Consider the following 22764-nt stretch of genomic DNA (forward strand, 5'->3'; position numbering starts at 1 on the left):
AAAATTTTATGTTGTATAAAAGGACCATATCCCCCTCACTCATCTCCTTGTCCTTAAGGTGGCCATCAAACCATTGTTTACACCTGAGTTTTTCTACAATCATCCCATACACCGCTCTTAGACGCGTTTCATCGTGTTTCTCGAGCTCAAAGAGTCGATCACTTAAGATGTTCTCAGTGAGCCTTTCATGTACCACAACCATAGGCACCAAGAATTCCATAGGCATGATTGCTTTAATGCCTATGTTAAGCTGAAGGGTGTTGTGTTAATGGCTACTTTGTATGATGTCCTATAAGCCCAGTGTGTTGCCCGATAACTTATGTTCCCTGTCAACTTGCCTCTATCATCTTGGTTAGGATGGCATATATCATCTTGTTAATGCTTTCTACTTAGCCCATTATCTTGGGGCTAATAAGGTGAAGATTTTCAGTGTGTGACCAAGAAGTCTTGTAGCAAGAATCGCACTACTGCCATTGTCACTAACAAGCTTAAGAGGACATCCAAATTGAGTGATATCACACTCGTAAAGGAATTTGGCCATGGAAGCCTTTCTTGTGGCTCGAGCTTCCACCCATTTAGTGGAGTAGTTTGTTTGCTTCTATGATATACCGTGCTTAGGTGTTTTGGGTGGCTGGGCTAATGAGACCAATGAAATCAATGTCCTATTTCTTGAATGGTTGCAAGGACATTATGGGATAGAGCGGTATTCTATCCTTATTGTGAAAAATTATGGCATGTTGTGGCATTCATCACATCATTTGACATATTTAGATACATCTCTAAATAGGGTTAACCACCATAAGTCTACCACCAGGAGGATCTTTCAAGCAGTGTTATCTGCTATGAAGTGTCCACCGGCAACCCCAATATGGGGGGTCTGTTCCAAAATAGACACGTACTCATCCTCACGGAATCCTCGTCTTATTACTCTATCTTTTCCTTATTTGTATAATTGTGCCGCAATTAATTGATAGGGGCCTTCCTTCTTAATAAGGCATCTTGCTCGATCCTTATTGATCAATGTTTCGGTGGGTATACCATTAGCTAGGAAATGCACAACTTCCTCTCCCCATTCTAGAATCAAGGAAAGTTGGAATAGGGAAGCATCAGTCATCATTGATTCCTACCGATGGTTCTTCATTAGGAATGCGCAACATGTGGTCAGCTAGTACATGTTGGGAACCCTTCTATACTGTAATGGTAAAATCAAACTCCAATAAAATTAGGAGCCATCTTGTGATTCTACCCATGGTACAAGGCTTGTTCACAAGGTAAAGAAGAGATTGGTGGTCTATAAAGAAAACAAATTTAGTCTCTAGAACATAATGACAAAACTTTTTGACCATATAGGCCAACGACTAGCAAAGCTAACATGGAATTCCTTGTTATGATCTCCAATTAAGCCAGTACACAACCAATTGTGAAAGCACAAACATCTATATTGATATGAAATATTATTTCCCAATTGTTGAGGAATCTCAAAATCCGAGCACTCGTTGTTGCCAATGCTATCTTGAGGGTATCATTTGCTTGCTAACATTCCTCTATCCATTCGAAAACAACCACCAGGAGTCCATAAAGGGAACGAACTATTTTTGCATATATGAAGATGAAGCGTTGGTAATAATCCACATGCCCCATAAATCATTGGACTCCTTTAAAGTTGGTAGGAGGTGGCGGTGGAGGGAGGTGGAAACTTGAGAATGAGTCGCACCTCGTTATCATCCATGGAAATGCCATGTTTTGAAATAATGTGTCCCAGGATCACTCCATGTTGGACCCAAAACTAGCATTTTAAGGGGTTAAGAGAGATTCTATAGAGTTTGCATCCCTCTAGCACTTTTCTCAAACACCATAAATGTAATTTCCATGTAGAGTTGACACATAGGTCATCCATAAAGACTTCAAGGAAGTTCTATAAATACTCCTTGTAAGTTGTAAGTGGTGTGACTCTCTTGAACTTTGCTTGAAGCGCCGGTTAGGGAGCTTGGAAACTCTTTTCCCTGGTACCCGGGGCAAAACATAACAAAATTCCTAAATGGATCCTATCACTACAGTGGTTGGGTGGTTGGCTAACCCATAGGATTGGATGGGGTTAGGCTGGACTGATGGATCCCTAAAATGAGACTCAATTCTGTTAAGTTACGATAGTTGAAGTAAATCTCGGATAACCCTTGATGAGGAAAAAAGCGTTGGACTCTATGATCCAAGTGCAAGTCTCTTCCTTGATCTGACCATGAGACTTGCGGGTTCGATCGGATTAGTTTGACTACGTTAGAATAAAATATCCTGGAGGAATTGCCTGTTTGCTGGGCGAGGGAAGTTTTTCCGGGTTTGGAAGAACCGAGGGTCTCTTGTTTGGATATCCGTAGGCGAGGCCTTGAGTGAGAGACTCTGGCCGGCGCAAGAAGTGCTACTTCCGCTGCTGCTAGCACCCCAGAATTCAATGCACGGAGGGGGAAGGGATCTTTCAGTGATAGTGATGTTGACATACAGGATGTTAGGAGGCTTTTGAAGCAAAAGTTTGAGATGAAGGATTTGGGTGAGCTGCGATATTTTTTGGGCATAGAGGTGGTGAGATCATCTCATTGCATTTGGCTATTGTAGAGGCGATATGGCTTGGACATGTTGTCCAAGTATGGTATGACAGGCTGTAAGCCTATTTAGTGCCATTGTAGCAGAACACAAAGCTTTCCGCAGATATAGGTGAGCTTTTGGAGGACCCCACTACATACAGGCACATAGTGGGTAGCTTGATCTACATGACCATTACTATGCCAATCTTGAGTTATACTGTTGGACTTGTGAGTCAGTTTATGCAAGCCCCTAGGAAGCCACACTTGGATGCGGCTAGATGGATTCTCACGTACATAAAGTCCACAATTGATTATGGACTTTTCTATGAGGCTGGTATAGAGATACAGCGACATGGGTACACAGATGCTGATTGGGCTAGTAGTGTTATAGATAGGAGATTTACCAGTGGTTTTCTGTTCTCATTTGGGAGTGCTGCTGTGATTTGGAGCAGTAAGAAGCAGCCAACACTTACCTTGTCAAGTACAGAGGCATAGTACAGGGGTGCAGCTCTATTGGCAACTTGTGAGGTAGCTTGGTTTCAGAAGCTACTCGGTGATATGGGTGAGCCCGTGGATAGGGTAGTTGTCATTTATTATGATAACATGAATAGCATATAATTGGCTAGTAACCCAGTATACCATGCTAGAACGAAGCACATTGAGGTACACTATCACTTTGTGAGGGAGAAGGTTGTAGACAAGTGATGTAGATCTGGTATATGTTAGCATAGAGGATCAGGTGGCTGACATCTTCACGAAGGCATTGGGCATAGAGAAGCTCCACAGGTTTAGGAGCTTTGCAGTGTGTAGAGTTGAGCTTGAGGGGGAGTGTTGAGATATGGAGCTCAACTCTAGTGCTACGACGGACATTGATGACCCGCTTGGGCGACAGCTTCCACACTTATGCCACTGGCATGGTTGGTGAGATTATGGTCGATATTCCACTAGTGGATGATAGGCTGTGTGACAGCCACTTTGGAGAACTAGAGTTATGGCATAGTTATAAAGCCAGCTCATATAGTCGGGTTCACACTTATGCCACTGGCATGGTTGGTGAGATTATGGTCGATATTCCACTAGTGGATGACAGGCTGTGTGACAGCCACTTTGGAGAACTAGAGTTATGGCATAGTTATAAAGCCAGCTCATATAGTCGGCTTCCACACTTATGCCACTGGCATGGTTGGTGAGATTATGGTCGATATTCCACTAGTGGATGACAGGCTGTGTGACAGCCACTTTGGAGAACTAGAGTTATGGCATAGTTATAAAGCTAGCTCATATAGTCGGGTTCACACTATCCAGACTGACCACTTTGTATGTTGTAGGAGAGTACTTTCCATTTATATATGTACTCTTATCTTTTAGTTAAATGGTTGTAGAGAAGAAAAGAAGATAGAAAAAAATTCAACCATCCATCTCTCTCTTATGTCTTGCACTCTCTTGTGTGTGGTAGTGTTTAACTTAAGCTCTCTCTCTCTCTCCCCCACATTCTCTTTATGCAATTCCTATAGGTCTCTCCATTTGCTATCCATGCATTCAAAGGCCAAGTCACTCTCCATAACCTAATCAAATTTATAATGACTTCCCCTTTATGAACCATGCTAAGCTATAATGCCCTTTGATGAACCTCCCTCCACCTAATCAGAACCATCCCAAAGATATAAAAAAATGTATCGCCTGGCACCTTTGGGGTTCATTTCTCTTTCTTCTCAACAACACACAAATTGTAAACAAATCTTGAATATTTAATCCACTTATCACCCAGGATCATTAAACGTGCATTCACAGTACGGATTTTTTTAATAAATAAGGTGGATTCATAATATTTATTTGACCATTAGAAATGTATTTGTATGTAAATTGTGTTTACATGGGGGTAGCCTCTTTTTGTGTAGGGTGAACCCTCTTTTTTATGTGTTGTTTTTTACAAGGGCTTATGAGTTGTTTACAAGGGGTTATACAAACATGGGAGGGCATGTTCTAAAAAGCTTAGGAGCTAAAGAGTTTAGCAATAAGGTCCACTAGTTTTTGTATAAAAAACACCAACTAGAGGAAGACCTTATATACACTAATATTCTAGAACTTATCCATAATGTAAAATGTCAATTTACAATTCGATAAAAAGAATCAAGAAATCAAATACTCTACCAAGATTTGATTGCTTTCATAATAGCCTTCACAATATTAGATCAAGGATGGCGTACATAAATCAAAGATATGATATAGATCAAGGATGGCATACACAAACTAAAGATATGATATAACCCACATTTTTCTAGCACATGGCCACCTTGTAACATGGTGTTTAAGATATAGCTTGAAAACAAAGGGGAATTAAAAAATTATGTTTTAAGTAAAAAGAGTTGAGAGTGAAATGAAGTGCAATCTATAGATGGACCAATTAAGATATCGTGTGAAAGAGTCATTCTTAGGAGGATAAATACCTATATATCCCTTAAAGGAGAATTGACATCGAGTGCCACTTGTGGAATGACTATGTGAAGAGCTTATGCACTTTTAAGGCAATGAGCTTGTGCATGGTTTTAGCATTACCAACAAGAAGTAAGCCATGCACAAGCTCCATACTAATGCGTCATGTGCACCTTTTTTATTTAGTCTAAAATGTGTGGTTTCTTGCTCTTTTTCATGTTTAACATTCCATTGTGTATGTTATACAAGTTAAAAAAAATACAACTTTTCTATTTTGAACAAATTAGCAAAAATCTTCTTTTTGATGTTGAAATACTAATATGCTAGATCGGAAGATGTAGCGTACGTATTAAGTAGGTCTATAATTAAAGCATGATTATACATAGATATTGATATACAAAGTGATACATACACTTAATCATGGATTGCAAAGTTCATCCAAGATTCCTCTTTGTGATCTCTTTGCCAAGTTTTAAAAAAGAAATGCATACATACAATGATTTTTATATATAATGAGATTGACATGGTCTTTTAGAGGAAAAGCATAGGGAGAATGCATTAGTAAGACCAATTTATTCTATGCTAGTGTTTTTTTATGGCCATACAAAGTCAATGACCTATATTGCCTTTGTATTTTATTCCCTATCCCACCTATGTTCCAAATATTCTTCCATAATGCAATTTGAGTTGATAATGTAAGCTTTATGCATGCTATTATAATAGTATATCAATTTGAGTTGATAAATGTAATCGATTGATTCCAATTTAGGATTTGGCTTTGCCTAAGAAAATAATGTGTTCAAATATTGACAACATTCCCACATGATATCGTCAACAACACAAGCACACCCCCCTCCCCCCCGGCTGCCCATTGCTTTTCTCCCTCCTCTTAGTAAACAAACCACCCCTTCCTCCTCCATAATGGTATGCCATTCACATCGCCTTAGAAGTGCACATTTTTTTAAATGGAAAACTTGGATAAAAATAAAATTTTTTCCACTATGATACACCACAAATCTTAGAAAACACTTCTATGTTTTGTTGTCAATCATGAGAGACCATAAAATTACAAAAAAAGAATTCCCCTTCAAGCCCAATTATGGTTCATGATAACATATTTTCCAAATGCTTGCTTTTTATTCAATAATTTCCTGGTATATCTAGGTGTGCTTAGCTGTGATATGGTGGTAAAGTGTATGCCCTTTATTGCATTGGTAAGAATTTTATACAAAACCCAACTCACATCGATTGCGTGTAAAGGATGATATCGCGCATAGCACTCACACACACATACATGTGCATGCCTGCATATGCACACGTGCGCGTGCGCGCGTGCGCACACACACACACATGGAGGCCCTAGATGTGAGAGGGCCATGTGTTATGTTATAGTTATTTATGGGAGTACCAGTTTTTGCTCATTTTCACTTTTTGTTAGTTCAGTGCTAAAATCCTTGAACAACTAAAAGAGGCCCATTTGCCTATGCCCTTTCTTCTACCATCCACATTTTTGTTAGTTCAGTGCTAAAATCCTTGAACAACTAAAAGAGGCCCATTTGCCTATGCCCTTTCTTCTACCATCCACATTATTTATAATTTTGGGGATGTAGGAGGCCTCTGCCTGGAAGGAGCACGGAAAGTGAGGAATCCGATTCCAAGTGCACCTAACAGAGTGGGGTGCATGCTTTGATGGGGCGAATCAGCATGTACCGTGACAGAGGCTTGATTATGATTTTCTGCTACCAATATGCTGGCTATGGTAGGGTTTCTCTTAATTTAAGAGGTGGAAAAGGGTTAAGCTAAGCTAGGCTTTTCTATTGAAAGTAAATCTACGTTGTTATTGCTGTCTTCCTCTCGGTTCTCTTGTTGATATCTGCGAAGGATTTGATTTGGGTTATTGTGTGAATGAGTTTATGGAGTGACCTGAGTATGTAAAGCTTGGACTATGGTAAGGACTGGCTTGGCTCCAAGGCTGCTCTGTCCTCTTCTTTCCATCATGTGGGTTATGGGCCTCACTCCACCACCACCCTTCTTAGTCCACTCCCATCCGCCCCCTTTCTCTTCTTTTTGCCCCTTGAATTTCACCCTTCTTGATTCATTAAGATCCATAGGTGAAGACGTTAAGGGCTTCCCTAACAACACTTACAGATGCACCAGTTTTGTCCAAGCTCTCCAGTTTGTCATGGTGGACTATGTGGCCCGTTCCGGACACTTCTGGGTTCCGAGTGTATCTGCCAATGCATGTTGGGATGCCTTCGACAAGAAGCTTGGCGCTCTTGGTGACGCTGTAAATGTCAGATCAGAATGCAATTTCATGACTGCCTCCATAGCCCAAGGATCAGATAGCTGCAAGAACATCACTACAGTCCAAATCTTAAAGAGGGTGGTGCCTGTCGGGGTCTTATCCGACATCTCCGTCAAGTGCATAAATGCTTCTGCAGATTGGCTAAGTAGCTGCTCAGCTTGCACTGAGGCCGTGGTGCAAGCTACTAATGATCACATGCCTGTTGGGAACTCCAGTGGAAACATCAACAGTTGCCAAGACCTGTTGCAACTGTATGGGGCTTCTACTATGCCCAACACAGATTCAAGAATAAATGTTTCAACTTGCCTGCTTAACCTCGTGCTTCACAAGGATCATAAAGCCACCCACTCTACGTTCATCTTTGGTTCTATAGGAGCAGCAGTGACACTTGTGTTAGCTTTGGGCTTGCTTCTATCCATCTATTTTCGACATCGGATGCGGATAATCGCCGCGAGCAAACGGGACCTTGAAGCCAGCAAAGAAAAGATGGCAAAATCCAATAGCAATCTCACATGGTACACACTAGATGAAATCAAAGCAGCCACAGACAATTTCTCTGTGTGCAAGTTGCTGGGATCTGGTGGTTTTGGCAGCGTGTATAAGGGTATACTCCTGGATGGAACACAGGTTGCTGTGAAGAGGTTCAAGGATAGCTCTCCTGCAGGGGACGAGGAGTTCTTTCACGAGGTTGAGGTCATTAGCAGTGTGAAGCACCGCAATTTAGTGGCCTTGCGAGGCTGCTGCGTAGATAAGTCGGACCCAAGAGGCCATCAGCGGATCATAGTCTATGATTACATGCCGAATGGCAGTCTCCATGACCATCTCTTTACCCAGAAAACATCACTTGATTGGCCCAAACGGCAGAACATAGCCCTTGGGATAGTGAGAGGTTTAGCATACCTTCACCAGGATGTGCAACCGGCTATCATTCACAGAGATATCAAGTCCAGCAACATTCTCCTCGACAGCCATTGGAATGCTCGTGTTGCAGACTTTGGGCTGGCAAAGTTCACACCAGAGGGTGCCACTCATGTCACTACTCGAGTGGCTGGTACCCATGGCTATGTAGCACCCGAGTATGTTCTTTATGGCAAGATCAATGAGAAGAGTGATGTATACAGCTTTGGGGTTCTACTTCTTGAACTTCTGGCAGGGAAAAAGATCATCAGTTTTTCCAAGGATTCAGAGGGACCACTCCTTATTACTGACTGGGCATGGTCATTGGTAAAAGAGGGTAAAATAATGGATGTTCTAGATCCACACATGGACAACTTAGGCCCGCCAGAGGTCGTCAAGAAGTATGTTCACATAGCTTTATTGTGTTCACATCCTCATGTATCTTCGAGACCTCCCATAGATCAGGTTTTAAAACTTATGGAAACTGACCAGCCTTTGCCTGTTGTACCCGATCGCCCCCCTCCCTACACAGTAGCAATGAGTGACTTAGAAAGGGCTGCTGGCAGATCGGGGCTTTTGTCCAGCAGCACTGGTTTCCGGTCATTCAGCTCTCAATCAGACCTAGCAAGATGATATATTTCTTGTTTATGTATGCGTCCACTGTGTTTTTAAACATCGGAAGAGTCTTTCTTGTTTATGTGGTCTCATGGTGACTTTTTGTATGCCTTTGCATGCGATGGTGCACGCTAGTATGATCTCGGCATTGATGATCTGGCTCGGCTCTCTAATCTTCTCCTAAGTTGCTGTTTGTCGGTTACGATTCTATTTTACTCGGACTTGGAGAAAAATGGTAAAACCATCTGAAAAATAATTCTATGTATTCTAGAACATCCTAATTAGTAGAGTAAAAGACTTGAGAAATGATAAGGGTTGGACCATAAGTGTGAAGTTGATATGAAGGTGGCAGCCAAGTGTGGACCATCAATCTTTGAACTCTTCATGATCCAAATGGATAATCTTGTGGATGCATTCAACCCCTTTCTTTTTACAATCAAGCAAAAAGCATCAATCAATATAATACCACTTGTTACTAAAGTTTGCTTCACTTAACCAACCCTTCCACATACAACAATGAAGGCTTGCCATTCAACTATGTCAATGCTATATTCTATTTAATAACTTACTTATATTTGTAAAGTAGCCTTCACTTTAGAAAGTTATATACGGGTAGCAGTAGATGGGTGGGGTGACCAGCTAAACGGTTGCTCATGAGATGATCTGAAGGAGATGTAGGCGTCATGTGTGATATCTTGTATTTACACTTCTGCATTAGGCGCGAGCTTAGTTGCTAGGATTGAAGTTTCTCTGAAGTCTTTATTCTTATTTGTGCACACATAGAACAACTTTGGGCCTTCATTAAAATTGCTATTGTCATCATGCATGATGTAATGAAGTAGCAACTTTATTAGTTAGGTTTAGGGACTATGGTCATGGACTCGAGTATAAAAGGGGCTCATGGGCCACCATTGGTATTTTTACTTTTGGAAAATCTTGGAGCCTTTGACTTATACACATTTGGCTTCTTATTTCCATCCTCATGGTGAGAGGCTAAACCAGTCGTCATGGATTTGTATGTGATTTCTGCCTTGATTGCATAAAAGCTTTCATGATGATTGCACTATTTTAATGTAATAGAGAATCACTAGGATCCTCTATTTTTCGTGGTGATTCTCTATTACATTAAAATAGTGCAATCACCATGAAAGCGCTAGCATCAAGGTAGAAATCACATACAAATCCATGATGCCTGAGTGGTTATCTGCTCACCATAAGGATGAAAATAGCCTTCTATAAACCAAATGTGTGTAAGCCAAAGGCTCCAAGATTTTTCAAAAGTAATATATCTGAAAGATGCCGATAGTGGCCTATGAGTCCCTTTTTATACTTGAGCCCATGACCACAGCCCCTACACCTAACTCATAAAATTGCTACTTCATTACAAACCATCTCTTCCCAATGATTTTGTCCTCAAAATCTATCATATGTATAATTAGCCAATGTCAAATATACATAAATGAGAAGTGAAGGTTTTATCATATCCATAAGACCATAAGAATAGATAGAAGAATCTCCAAAAATAGCTACGTTAATGACGTATGAACCATAAAAATCCACTAGTCCATAGATGCAGAAACTAGATCTTTCAATCATGAGAAAAGAGTGTCCTTGATCTTCAATATGCTCCCATGAATGAATCATACCACTAGAAGATAGTGTTGAAGCCTCCAAAAATGAACAAGCTTGGAAGGCTTTAGACCATAAGCTTCAATCACCAAATGAAGAATAATAATCAATTCACATGTAGAGGATTGGACAACCCATGTCATAGTTGCAAACCCTTCTAATTTCTTCATGAAAAACATCTTGAAATGAGTTGCAAATGAATTATACACAATGTCAAACCATTCCCACATTATAAGTCTTCATCATAATAGCCACTGGAATAGAGAAAAGACTCTAAAAAATGCTTATGTAGATTTTTGCCACATGGTCAAGAAATATCTTTCATAGGTAGACCTTGTTGTTGCACATAGAAAAGTGGTTGCCATGTAGCCTCATGAAAGGGTAAATGCTTCCATTTGATGAGGAACTCCTTTATGCTTTTATTACTCAGCCCTCTTGTCCTTTTTCCCACAATCCTCTCCAGCTTATAAATGATTTCTCCCTCTTCATCCATAGTAGGAAGCTCTTCCACTTCATGAGGTATAGAATCCACATACTTCTTGGGATTGGATGCATGGAATATAATATGGATTCCAATAGAAGAGCTCGTACGCGAAATCACCAATCCTTTTGAGCATTAGTAGAGCCATTGAGTTTGTTGTGGTGGCTCTTAGGTAGCTTCAAGAGTAAATAATCTCCTTCTTGAAACTTCACATTACACCTAAGCTCATCCGCATTAGCCTTCATAACCTCTTTGGCTTTCTTCATGTTGTCCTTGCATAGTTGAAGAAGTTGCCTCGTTCTCTCCATGATGTTCAAAGCTCATAATCCTTTGTTGAAGGTTCATATGAAAGTCACCAAGTGATGGCAACCAATCACACCCCCATATTATGTCAATAGGACCCATGTCCAATACCACCAAATCACCTTCCTAATGGGTAGCTCCATTGGAGTGAGCTTAAGAGAGTTAAGGGGTTTGGAATTGATGAAGCTATGGATGCTTCTCGAACCCACTAAAATGTGAGTAACTCTCCCATTGATGTATTCCACCAATCTTAGGGTACTTGGGCTCTTGCAACCCACCATTAGCTCTTGAGATATAGAACACACACAACGTGAAAATTCAAAAATTTTTGGGGTGTCATGTCTAGTGTTTGATCCACCATAGCTCATCACAATGCCCTAATTTCAACATGGTATCAGAGCCATGCCTAGAATCCATCAGGTTTATGAGCCCATTATCTAATTAATTAAGATTAGTAGATAATTAAAAAATAATCAAAATTTTAGTTAGTTTTCAACTCACCTCTGTACCCCCAGCCAGTGGAGGATTCCATTCTCCTTGCACAGTTAAAATTAGCTCTAGTGCTTCTAACCATAGCTAGCCATCTCAATACTCTTTAAGCTCATCAACTCCACGCAGCAAACCGCCGAACGGATGCAGCAGAAATTACAAATTTACCAGGCACCGTTTTTTGAAGGGTTTTTGATATTTCTTCTTGCTCAGATCAAATGCCTCTAATTCCTCTTAGCCCAAGGTGTTTTCAAGCATGCTCTACAAGCTGGTGAAGACACAATTCAGTTTCATAAAGTCTACAGTGAGATCCAAGCTCTTCATCAAATCTGCAGGTGACTTTGGTAAAACAGAGATTTAGCTTTCAATATTTGGTCAAATCTTGTGGTTCTTGGCTTAATCCTCTACTAGACTCATTGCTATTGATGGCTTTGAAAGAATTTGAGCTCATTTGAAGTCTAAGGCACCAGATCTGGACTCCCCGCATACTCTATTTTTTGCACACAAAACAGTGAATTAATTTACTAATCAGTGATTAATCAGTGCTAATCACTATATTTTGGTACAAATGAGGGTTCAAATTAACCATTAGGTATTTGATACAGATCCCTATAACTTTAGATTGCAATTCGGAGTTGGTTTGATACTCCAACCATCCTGTACAAATTAGTTACCCTTGATTTAATGTAATTTCTGGTAAAATTGTGCTGATAAAATTGTGATAATCATCATTTTGCATTTAACCCTTGGTTAATGCCTGTAAATCTCACTCAAATTCAAAATTATTCATAGCTAGAGTTGCATTTGGAATGCGCATGAGAATGAATGCTATACGCATGCTATACACATTATGTATATTGGGCACATTGCATCAGTGTAAAAATGGGATCAGACACTGCCCTTGTCCAGAATAAGTGGGCACATTGCATCAGTGTAAAAAATGGGATCAGACACTGCCCTTGTCCAGAATAAGGCAAGAGGTAAGACCTCCCGCATAAATTTGGGTTTGCATTGCATAATGACACAAGATGAACATCAAAAGCCCAAAGAAACTGTTAGCAAAACATTGAAACATGCTGCTCACATGGAGCAAAACGACCTGACGGACAAGCTCATGGCCCCAGCCATGAGCTTGGCCCCAGCCATGAAAGAAGAAGAATATCTCTTTCCAAGAGGAAGATCCACACCAAGAAAATCTAAAGGAAGCATTGAAGGAAGACATGGACACGAGAAGAGAAGCTGCCACAAGAAGACTGAAAGAAGAGACGGACACGTGGAGAGAAGCTGCCAGGACAAGAAGACTGAAGACAAGAGAAGATGTGAGGCTCCAAAGAGTGAGGAGCCATGTAAAAATCTCTGAGAGAGAGAGAGAGAGAGAGAGAGAGAGAGAGAGAGAGAGAGAGAGAGAGAGAGAGACCCCACAACCCAATGTAACCTGCCCCAACAAAGTAAAACCATCTCTGAGCCACCGATGATGAGGCCACGTGGTAGATGTATGTGTGAGCACTTTAGTCAAGGTCGCGGACACTTATAGTAGCCTTGGACACATAGAGAGAGAGAGTGTCAAGGACTATGGAGTTTAGGGACTTGAGGCACTGGTCGCGGGCTGTCAAGTAAGAAAGAAACTTGATAGAGGGTCCAGGTGTGCTAAGTTAACTTGAGGGGAGGAGTAGACACTGGTCGCGGACTATCAAGTAAGAGGGAAACTTTGTATAGGGTCTAGGTGTGCTAGAGAAGTATTCACTTGAGGGGAGGTGTTAAAAATACAAGTGAATAGGGTGTGTACGGGAATAAGCCCTTGGTTAGAGGTTGTAAAAGAGGATGTGTAAATGTGAAAGAACCTGTGAAAAGGTGAGAAGAATCTACTGGGAGAGAATAAAGGGTAGCATGAGAAGATTTAGGAAGTGTGGAGATATTCTGGGAAGTGTGGAGATATTATGGGAGATATTTTGGGAAAAGTGAAGAGGTGGAGAGAATCAGGGAAAAGAGGTGGGGTGAATCATGGAGAAATCAATTGGATATGATGCTTGGATGTAAACTCTATAAATTGAGGCATTGCCCTAATGAGAATTTGCTGGTTTTTGATTATCCATGCCTACATTAATCTATTTGTTAATTACCCACTAACTCATTTATGTATGCATTACAAGGCCGGACATTCAGTTTGCAGTCTCACAGGTGAGCAGGTTTATGCATAGCCCAGGGTCGCAGCATTGGAAGGCAGTTAAACGCATCTTTCGCTACTTGAGTGGCACCATACATCTTGGGTTGTTTTATCCCAAGGGGGGATCGTTGCCACTAGATTTACATGCTTTTTCGGACTCAGATTGGGCTGGTTGCTATGACACAAGAGTGTCCACAAGTGGTTTTTGTTTCATGCTCTGGTAGCTCATGCATATCTTGGTTGAGCAAGAAGCAACCTGCTGTGGCCACTTCTAGTTGTGAAGCTGAGTACAGGGAGTCTGCCACCTCTATCTACACTGACAGTCAGAGCGCATTAGCAGTTGCGAGAAGCCCAATTTTTCATGCTCGCACACAAAGCACAAAAGCTCACCTGTATCTGTGGAAAGCTTTGTGTTTTGCTCCAATGGCACTGAAATAGGCTTACAGCCTATCATACCATACTTGGACAACATGTCCAAGCCATACTGCCTCTGCAATAACGAAATACCATGAGGTGATCTCACCAACTCTATGCCCAAGAAATACCACAGCTCACCCAAATATTTCATCTCAAACTTCTACTTCAAAAGCCTTTTGACATCATGTATGTCAACATCACTATCACTAGTGATAATCAAGTCATCCACATAGATGACTAATAGCATGATCCCTTTATCTGTCTTTTTCACATAAAGTGAAAAATTTGCATTGGATATCTCAAATCCAATGGTAACAAGATACTCCCTGTTCTTATTTGACCATGCTCTAGGTGCCTACTTCAAGCCATACAAGGCTTTGCGTAACCTGCACACAAAAAAAGGTGTGTATCACTCTCATAACTTGGTGGCTGCATCATGTATACTTCTTCTTGCAAATCACCATGCAAGATGGCATTCTTTACATCCATTTGATGTAAAGACCAACCCTTTGCTAATGCTGCAGCCATAGCAATGACAGCGCTCACGGTTGCCATTCTTGTAACTGGGCTGAATGTCTCTTCATAGTCAATGCCATAAGTGTGTGTATAGCCCTTGGCAACTAATCTTGATTTATACTTTCTCACACTGAATCATCAGCGTTATGCTTGACCTTATATACCCACTTACATCCAATTGCCTTATTTTCCTTATATGAAGGCACTAACGTCCATGTTGCGTTTTCATCCAATGCTTCCATCTCCTCATTTATGGAATCTTTCCATTTCTTATTTCTAAGTGCCTGCTCAAAACAAGTGGGCTCCAACTCCTATGCTGCTTTAACCATGTAAGCATAATCATGGATTGTATATCCATCATATCTTAACCTGTCATCAACAAGATACCTAGCCCTCGTAGACCTGCGTACACTTGGATCACTGCCAGGTGTCCTTAAAACAACACTCGTTCTCCTTACACTAGGAGTGCCCACAAACGGAATGCCAAGCTCCTCATCAAGGCTCTGCTTTGAGCCGCTAGAATCACCATCCACATATGAGTGACTTGCTTAGAGATTAGGCATAAATTTTCCTTCCCTTTGCGTGATACACGTGTGCCTACATCTGTCCTCAACCTACTTGACCATGGACTAACATTGGATCCACTGCTAGAGGACTCTCTAAGTCCACTAAGCACCTCTGATTTGCTGCTCTTCTACATGTGGTGTAACATCAACATTTCTTACTACATGGATCTATTAATGTATTGGTGGAAGATGATGATTTAGTAAGTGTCTGTTTGAGTAGGCTTGGTAAAGAGTACCAGCCATTCAAGATTTCTATTGCAGTCAAAGAGAATATTCCCAACTTTTGGAACTTAGTGTCTATGTTGATCATAGAAGAAAAGTCTCTTGGTGAGGACTGTTCTTCACAAAAAGCAAGAACACATCGGAACATGCCTTTTACTCTAATTCAGGTAGAGGTAAAGGTAGAGATCGTGGTCGACGCCAAGGTGTGGCTGATAAGCAAACTAGAATTCTGGACAACAACACTCCAATGATTCGAACTACACAGCAGCAATCATACATAGTGGAAGAGGCCAGTTTAGAAGCAAGGGGAGCCAAAGAGGCCGAGGTGCTTGGCAAAGAAATCAGAGTGCAAATAGCATAGAGTGCTATTATTATGGCAAAGCAAGGGACATGGCAAAGTACTGCTATAAAAAATAGAATGGCATTAAAAGTGTAAATTTATAGCAAGGTAATTATGCATCAACTAGTAAATAGGGTGGTGATGAAAGAAGTGAGCAACTATTTGTGATGCAGCACATGCTTAATTTCATAACATGAGATTTTTTAAAATCTCAGGATATATGGTATATAGATTATGGTGCCTCTAACCACATGACTAGTCACATAAATTCTCAAAGAAGCTTGATTAAATATATGGAGAATGCACTAAGTGGTCACACTACATGTGCCAACAATGCCTCTTACCTTGTTAAAGGTATTGGTAAGATTATTCTCACAATTGTTAGTGAGTGAGGACATTCATCTTGAAAATGTATTTTTTGTTCCAAGAGTTCACAAAAATCTGCTTTTTGTACCCACTCTAACAAGGGGGGTCTTAATGTTAAATTTGTAGATGATAAATGCATTTTCCGTGACATAGACTAGGACAAAAAAATTATGCTTATTGGATCGTTAATAACCACACATGGCTTGTTAAATTGGACATGTATGACAAGGTGATGTTGCTTGTTTGGTAGACATTTCTAACAATGCCCAATTGTGGCATGCTAGGTTTGGCCACACTTCTATTTTAGTGGTTTAATGCTTTTGCACAACAACATGGGATGTTAGAGGATATTCTTCACCATGATCCACCAACAAAATAAGTTTGTGATGGATGCATCCTTGGCAAAGTTACTCGCTAACCTTTCCCAAAGAAGGTAACAGATCGAGCTGATCACAAATTACAGTTTTTACACAGTGATATGTGTGGTCCAATGAGGACTACTTCTTTGGGAGGAAACTTATATTTTGTTACATTCATTGTGATGACTATAGCAAATTTGGTTAGTATTACTAAATGAAAGAAAATCAGAGATATTTTCTCATTTTCAACATTTTGTTGTTGTTTGCTATGGTTAAAAATGAAACCAGCGTAAAAATTCAAACTCTCCATTCCGATAGAGGGAGGGAATACATGTCTAATGGATTCAAAGATTTTTATCACCAAAAGGCATTAAGCATCAATGTACAACTCCTTCTACACCATAACAAAAATGTGTTACTGATAGATACAACAAGACTCTCATGGAGATGGTTAGTTGCATGGATAAAGGTTAGTAGCTTCCATATAAGTTTTGGATGGAAGTAGTTCTATGTGCTACCTATGTGCTGAACACAAGTGTCTCACTTAAGCTTTGAAGACTATCACTCCTTATGAGGCTTGGTTCAATTGAAAACCTAAGGTTAAACATATGTGTGTTTTTGGTTGTTTGTCATCTACACATGTGCTAGCACAAAATCAAACTAAGCTTGAAGGTAATGAAATGCATTTTTATTGGCTACAGTGCCGAAAGCAAAGGTTATCATCTCTACAATCCTCTTATTGTTAGTAGGGATGCTATTTTCGTAGAGGATTCTATCTATTCATCATTGATGGAATAGCATACCTACACAAATTCTCTAGATATGTTTGATGGGTTATTACCTGTGCGAGTTTCTACTGATCCTTTGTAGATTGTGCCTACTACTGATCCTTGTTTGATGAAAGGGGGGAATGATCAAGGAATTGATGCACCAACTTTAGTTTAATGTTCTTGGTCTTGGCATGAAAGACGTGATTCTTGTTGTAACTACCATTGTACTTTGATTGTAAGCAGGCAGTAATAATAGGAGTAGGGGTTTCTAAAGGGACACAAATTAGATCCTCCATCAATCTTCTCAACCATACACATTCAATTGTCACAATGGATGCTCTATATTCATCTTCACAGGACAATGTTGCCAAAGTTGGTTGTTTCTTTCTTAGCCAATATATAAACAAATTGCCAAGAAAGAAACAATATATACAAATTGCCAAAGTTGGTTGTTTCTTTCTTAGCCAATATATAAACGAACTGCCAAGAAAGAAACAAATTTCAAAAGTGGATTGTCGTGTATCATAATTACCTGCCAAATCTAAATCATTGAAGGTTTGTAGTTGTAAATCACTACCCTTGGCATAAAACAATCTAAGATCTTGAGTGCTTTGCAAGTATCGAAAGATACATTTAACTTCTTGCCAATGCTTAATGCTGAGCAATGCATAAACATAGAAAGTTATGACACATCATATTGGATGTTACAAGTTAGTTTCCGTTAAGGTAGTCAGACATTCATCTTGTTCAATTTATCTTTCAACCCACTTATCTTGGTTAGAAGACACCCTTTGGGTTACCCTTTAAGCCGTAAACCTAGCATGTGACATATCTCCAATCATACTCAATATCTTTCCCAAATAGCTTACCTATTTCTGGGCCATATCCTTGGGATTTCTCTGAATGACCTCGTCTTGGTCTTTCACAAGATCAATAGAGTCTCTCACTTTCTTATCCTTTAGGGATCTAAAGAAGAATTTAAAGGGGCAATGTGAAGTAAGAAAAGTTAGTTTTCTGGAAATAATCCTTCCCCTCTAAGCATTATTAGAATCCCATATCTACATTTGCCTTTTTCATTCCTCTAACTTGATCCAATCTTCTTGAAGTTCTCCATGTCTTTTTATCATTAATAACAAGTTCCTTTTCCTTCTCACTTCTTGGTGCTTCTGCCTTCTCTCCTTAGCCCTTTTTCTCTCTCAACTTGTCTTATCACATCTTGCATATCGCAGGTAAAAGCGTATCATTTCTCTTGGCATCCTCCTCTCCTTTCTAGTTTTTGATGAATGTCTTTATCTGTAAGCTTAACAAACAACTGATCCTTAAATAAAGAGTTGTTAACCATTAATAACCTTTTAGGAAAATCCTTTCTATTCCAACCAATATCTTTCCAATCCCATCTAAGAGGGATATGATTAAAAAGCATAGAGAAAGTATCCACCGAAACTTTGAGAGTGTGAGGAATAATAGAAGAATGGTCACCAAAGTACACTATATCAAGTCTAGTTGAGGTCTCCTTATACTCAAGGCTAAAATAAGTATAACCTCTCTCATCTCTCCAATCCCCAAATTTCCATCCATCAAGAAAGCCTCTCTCATCTCTCTAGTCCCCAAGTTTCCATCCAGTTTCCATCCATCAAGAAGGCCTCCTATTAACTAGCTCCTCACATGATTTGTTTTAGAGTTAGTTACAGAACACCCTCCACCCCACACCCACACCCATCTCCCCGCCCCTTCCTTTTCTATCCCCCTTGTCCTCAACCACATTGAAGTCTCCATTTAAAATCCAAGCATGGTCACCTCTAACTTTGCCTAGCCAATCCAATAATTGCGTTGATTGTTTAGTAGCTAGCCATACACACTCACAAACCATCTTATCTCCAAAATTTTTACTTCCATAATTAGAGCTCTCCCATTGGGATTATTTGCCACAATAGAGGGACAAAGTCTCCTACGAATGACACTTACTAAATCCTTCCTCCAAACCCCCATAAAACACCAATCATTTTCTAAAGTCCATCTTTCTTTCACCATTGTACCCATGATGTACCCATGTAGGTAATGCTCCTGAAAAGACCAAATATCATAGCCCTTGTTCGTCACTTGCTCCCAAAAGGAAGCATGCTTACCCTTATCTCTAATCCCTTTCACATTCCAACTTTCCCCTTATAGAGTTGCACTTTGAGAGGAAGTGTTGGGAACCATCATCTCCTCATCATCCTCACCTCTCCCTCAACATCATCAAGCTAGATCATTGAAAAAATAACTCAATCTAATGATTTTGGATGATTTATCATGTTTAGCGTACTACCTATTATTGATGCTTGAACATTAGCTATACCTTTCATGTTATCTTATCGAGATTGATGAACATGCAATCACTTGAGTATATCCTTCCTAGTTATTATATCCATACTTATTGGATAAAATGTGCTGCCACGTCATTATAAATCCTTCGTCATGCTTAAATCACGAGAGGTTATGCGAGAGAGCTTGCATAGCTGATACAAATAAGAGCTTATGCAAAGCTCTCTTTATGCATAAGATAACTTTCTTATATGCATACCTCTCTTTATGCATAAGAGAGCTATCTTATGCATAGCTTATGTGAGCTCTCTTTTATGAATATACCTCATGCATAAAAGAGCTCTCCTTATACTCTATGCATGCAATACAGATTCTATGCATTCCCAACCAAAGGGATAGAGCACAATACTCTCTGCATATAGTATTACGTATAGAGCTCATGCATAAAGACAAAGAATTACACATGTCAAGTAGGGTATGACAAGAGCTTTACTTAAGAGTGTATGGCAAGGGAGAATAGAGGTTGCACAAGCTAGATAGAAGACCTACACATCAAAGAAAAACGACTTATAAGAAAAACATTAAGCCTATGATGAGAGCTTATTTGAGAGCTCATGCATAACTCATGAGAGGTTATCCAAGTGAGCTCTCTTTATGCATATCTAATGAGAGCTTAGTATAGCTCATACAAATAAGAGCCCATGCATAACCGTTAAGAGAGCTCATTCTTATCTCATATACATAATAGCTTATGCATAGCTCTCTTCCTGCATAAGAAATCTTATAATAGCCCTCTTTTATGCATAGCTCATACATAAAAGAGCTCTCTTTATACTCTATGCATGCCCAACCAAAGGCATAGAGTATATGTATAGAGCTCATGTATAACCCATAAGAGGTTATGTAAGAGAGCTCTCTTTATGCATAGCTCTTTAGAGCTCATGCATAACTCATGAGCGGTTATGCAAGAGAGCTCATGCACATCTTATACAAAAAAGAGCTCATGCATAGCTCTTATGAGAGATCATGCATAGGTTGAATACAAATAATATATTATGCATAGCTCTATTTATACAAAAGTGGGCTTATAAGAGCTCTATTTATACAAAAGTGGGTTTATAAGAGCTCACTTTTATGCATAGCTCATCCATAGAAGAGATCTCTTTATACTCTATGTATGCAACACACTTAATGCATGCCCCAACCAAATGCATAGAACACATGATACTCTAGGCATCTAATGCATGATACTCTAGGCATAGAGCACATGATACTTCATGCATAGAGTATTATGTATAGAGCTCATGCATGTATGATACTCTAGGCATAGAACACATGATACTCTATGCATAGAGTATTATGTATAGAGCTCATGCATAAAGATAAAGAATTACACATAAGCATGGTGTGACGAGAGGAACATCAAAGAAACATGAGTTATATAAAAAAATATTATGCATAAGAGAGGTCATGCATAACTCATAAGAGGTTATGCAAGAAAGCTCATGCGCATAGCTCTCATTATGCTCCCTTGTGCATACTCTTTCATGCATATCTCATGCATAAAGGAGCTCTCTACACACCCTATGCATGCAATATACTCTACACGTGCGAACCAAAAGGATAGATCATAATGCATAGAGTTTAGAGTAGAGAGCTCATGCACAAAGCACAAACAAAACAAGCTCATGCACAAAGCACAAACAAAACGCAAACAATAGTTCCACCAATGGAATGTCCTAGGCTTGATATCAGCAGCTCTATTTTTCAACAGACCGTGTTGCGGGGGCCCAACAGAGATAACGTGGATGGATATGGGCTGACTGGTGTGTCCAGCGTGGCAAGAAAGCGACTGGTCACGAGAGTGGAACTTCCTGAGAAGCTACCCTCCAGGGCTTGCGTGTGCGTGTTTAAGGCCGTGTCGGCGCACGAAAGCGCAGCCAGGTCGGTGCTGGGCTAACACGCGGCTGCCGTGCTGCCTGCCTATCTAGCTATATAGCATCTGTGGTGTCTCGGCAGGGGTGCTCACCAGCATCCTTTGATCCGCTCTCGTAAACCTACGCCTAATTATTATTACCTTGTGAATCAGCCTAAATCAAGCCTTCACCCCAATCAATTATCCCGAAGATATGGCTACTAGCGCCTCTCACCACCACGCCAAAAGCAGCTCTGCGCGGACTAGCGTGGAGAAGCAGGCCGGACGATCAGCTGAGGCAGCGGCGAAGAAGCACAAGCATCGCCAGCACGTAGCGGACACGTGCGCTGTGGCCGCGGGCGCATTTGCTCTGGTGAGTCCCCCTCCTATATATATTCGCGTACTGTGGTGGATTTTAACGTGTTGATCCGAATATCTGATGGACGTTCTGGGCGTCAAATGCAGCACGAGAGGCACGAGGCCAAGAAGCATCCTGAGCAGCACCACACGCACAAGGTCCGTGAGCACGTGGCTGCTGCCATTGCCGTCGGGGCTGGTGCGCTCGCTGCGCACGAGAAGCACGAGAGGAAGCAGGCCAAGAAGGAGGCGAAAGAGGCCCACAAGCATGCTCATCAGCATCACTAGCTCTCCTCCAATTGAACAAATCAGCGCATCTATGTACCTCGCCCACTGGTCATTATAATCAACCCATTCATTCATCCATCCATCCATCCATCCATCCTCTCTCTCTCTCTCTCTCTCTCTCTCTCTCACACACACACACACTCACACACACGCCGACCAAATTCTAATGGTTATTCCGGTAATGACTTCAATGCATTGAAATCATTTTTTGTTTAATACTACAAATGTAATGGCCAAATCTCCATTATCTCATCTTTAAAATTTACAAAGGCCACCATCCTCCCCCCCCCCCCCCCCCCCTCTCTCTCTCTCTCTCTCTCTCTCTCTCTCACACACACACACACACACACACACACACACACGAAATTCTATCGGATATCTGCTAATGATTTCAATGCATTGAAATCATTTTTTGTTTAATACTTCAAATTTGACAAGATCTTGTTTAGCTC

The 22764-nt window shown here is 40.5% G+C and overlaps 1 protein-coding gene and 1 pseudogene across 2 annotated transcripts; both read left to right on the plus strand.

Annotated features, from left to right (window-relative positions):
* The first annotated feature begins 6478 nt into the window (after positions 1–6478).
* Positions 6479–8906, plus strand: LOC147624161 (putative LRR receptor-like serine/threonine-protein kinase RKF3 pseudogene; annotated as a pseudogene). The gene has a single exon (XR_015269054.1). The product of XR_015269054.1 is annotated as a putative LRR receptor-like serine/threonine-protein kinase RKF3 pseudogene (transcript).
* Positions 8907–21769: 12863 nt separating this feature from the next.
* On the plus strand, positions 21770–22390 carry LOC147624162 (abscisic stress-ripening protein 3-like). Its single transcript, XM_086819091.1, has 2 exons — positions 21770–22040; positions 22133–22390. Exons 1-2 carry the CDS (start codon positions 21882–21884, stop codon positions 22310–22312), a joined length of 339 nt encoding a protein of 112 aa, XP_086675217.1. The 5' UTR covers positions 21770–21881; the 3' UTR covers positions 22313–22390.
* Positions 22391–22764: the final 374 nt, after the last annotated feature.

Source organism: Cibotium barometz, chromosome 25 (assembly GCF_041138505.1).
Source record: "Cibotium barometz isolate CiBa-2024 chromosome 25, ASM4113850v1, whole genome shotgun sequence".
Lineage (NCBI taxonomy): Eukaryota > Viridiplantae > Streptophyta > Polypodiopsida > Cyatheales > Cibotiaceae > Cibotium > Cibotium barometz.

Excerpts from the sequence above, each read along its gene's own strand:
- LOC147624162 (XM_086819091.1), top strand. The coding sequence starts at position 21,882 with ATGGCTACTAGCGCCTCTCACCACCACGCCAAAAGCAGCTCTGCGCGG. Across the intron at positions 22,041-22,132 it reads CCGCGGGCGCATTTGCTCTG|CACGAGAGGCACGAGGCCAA; the intron begins GTGAGTCCCCCT and ends CGTCAAATGCAG.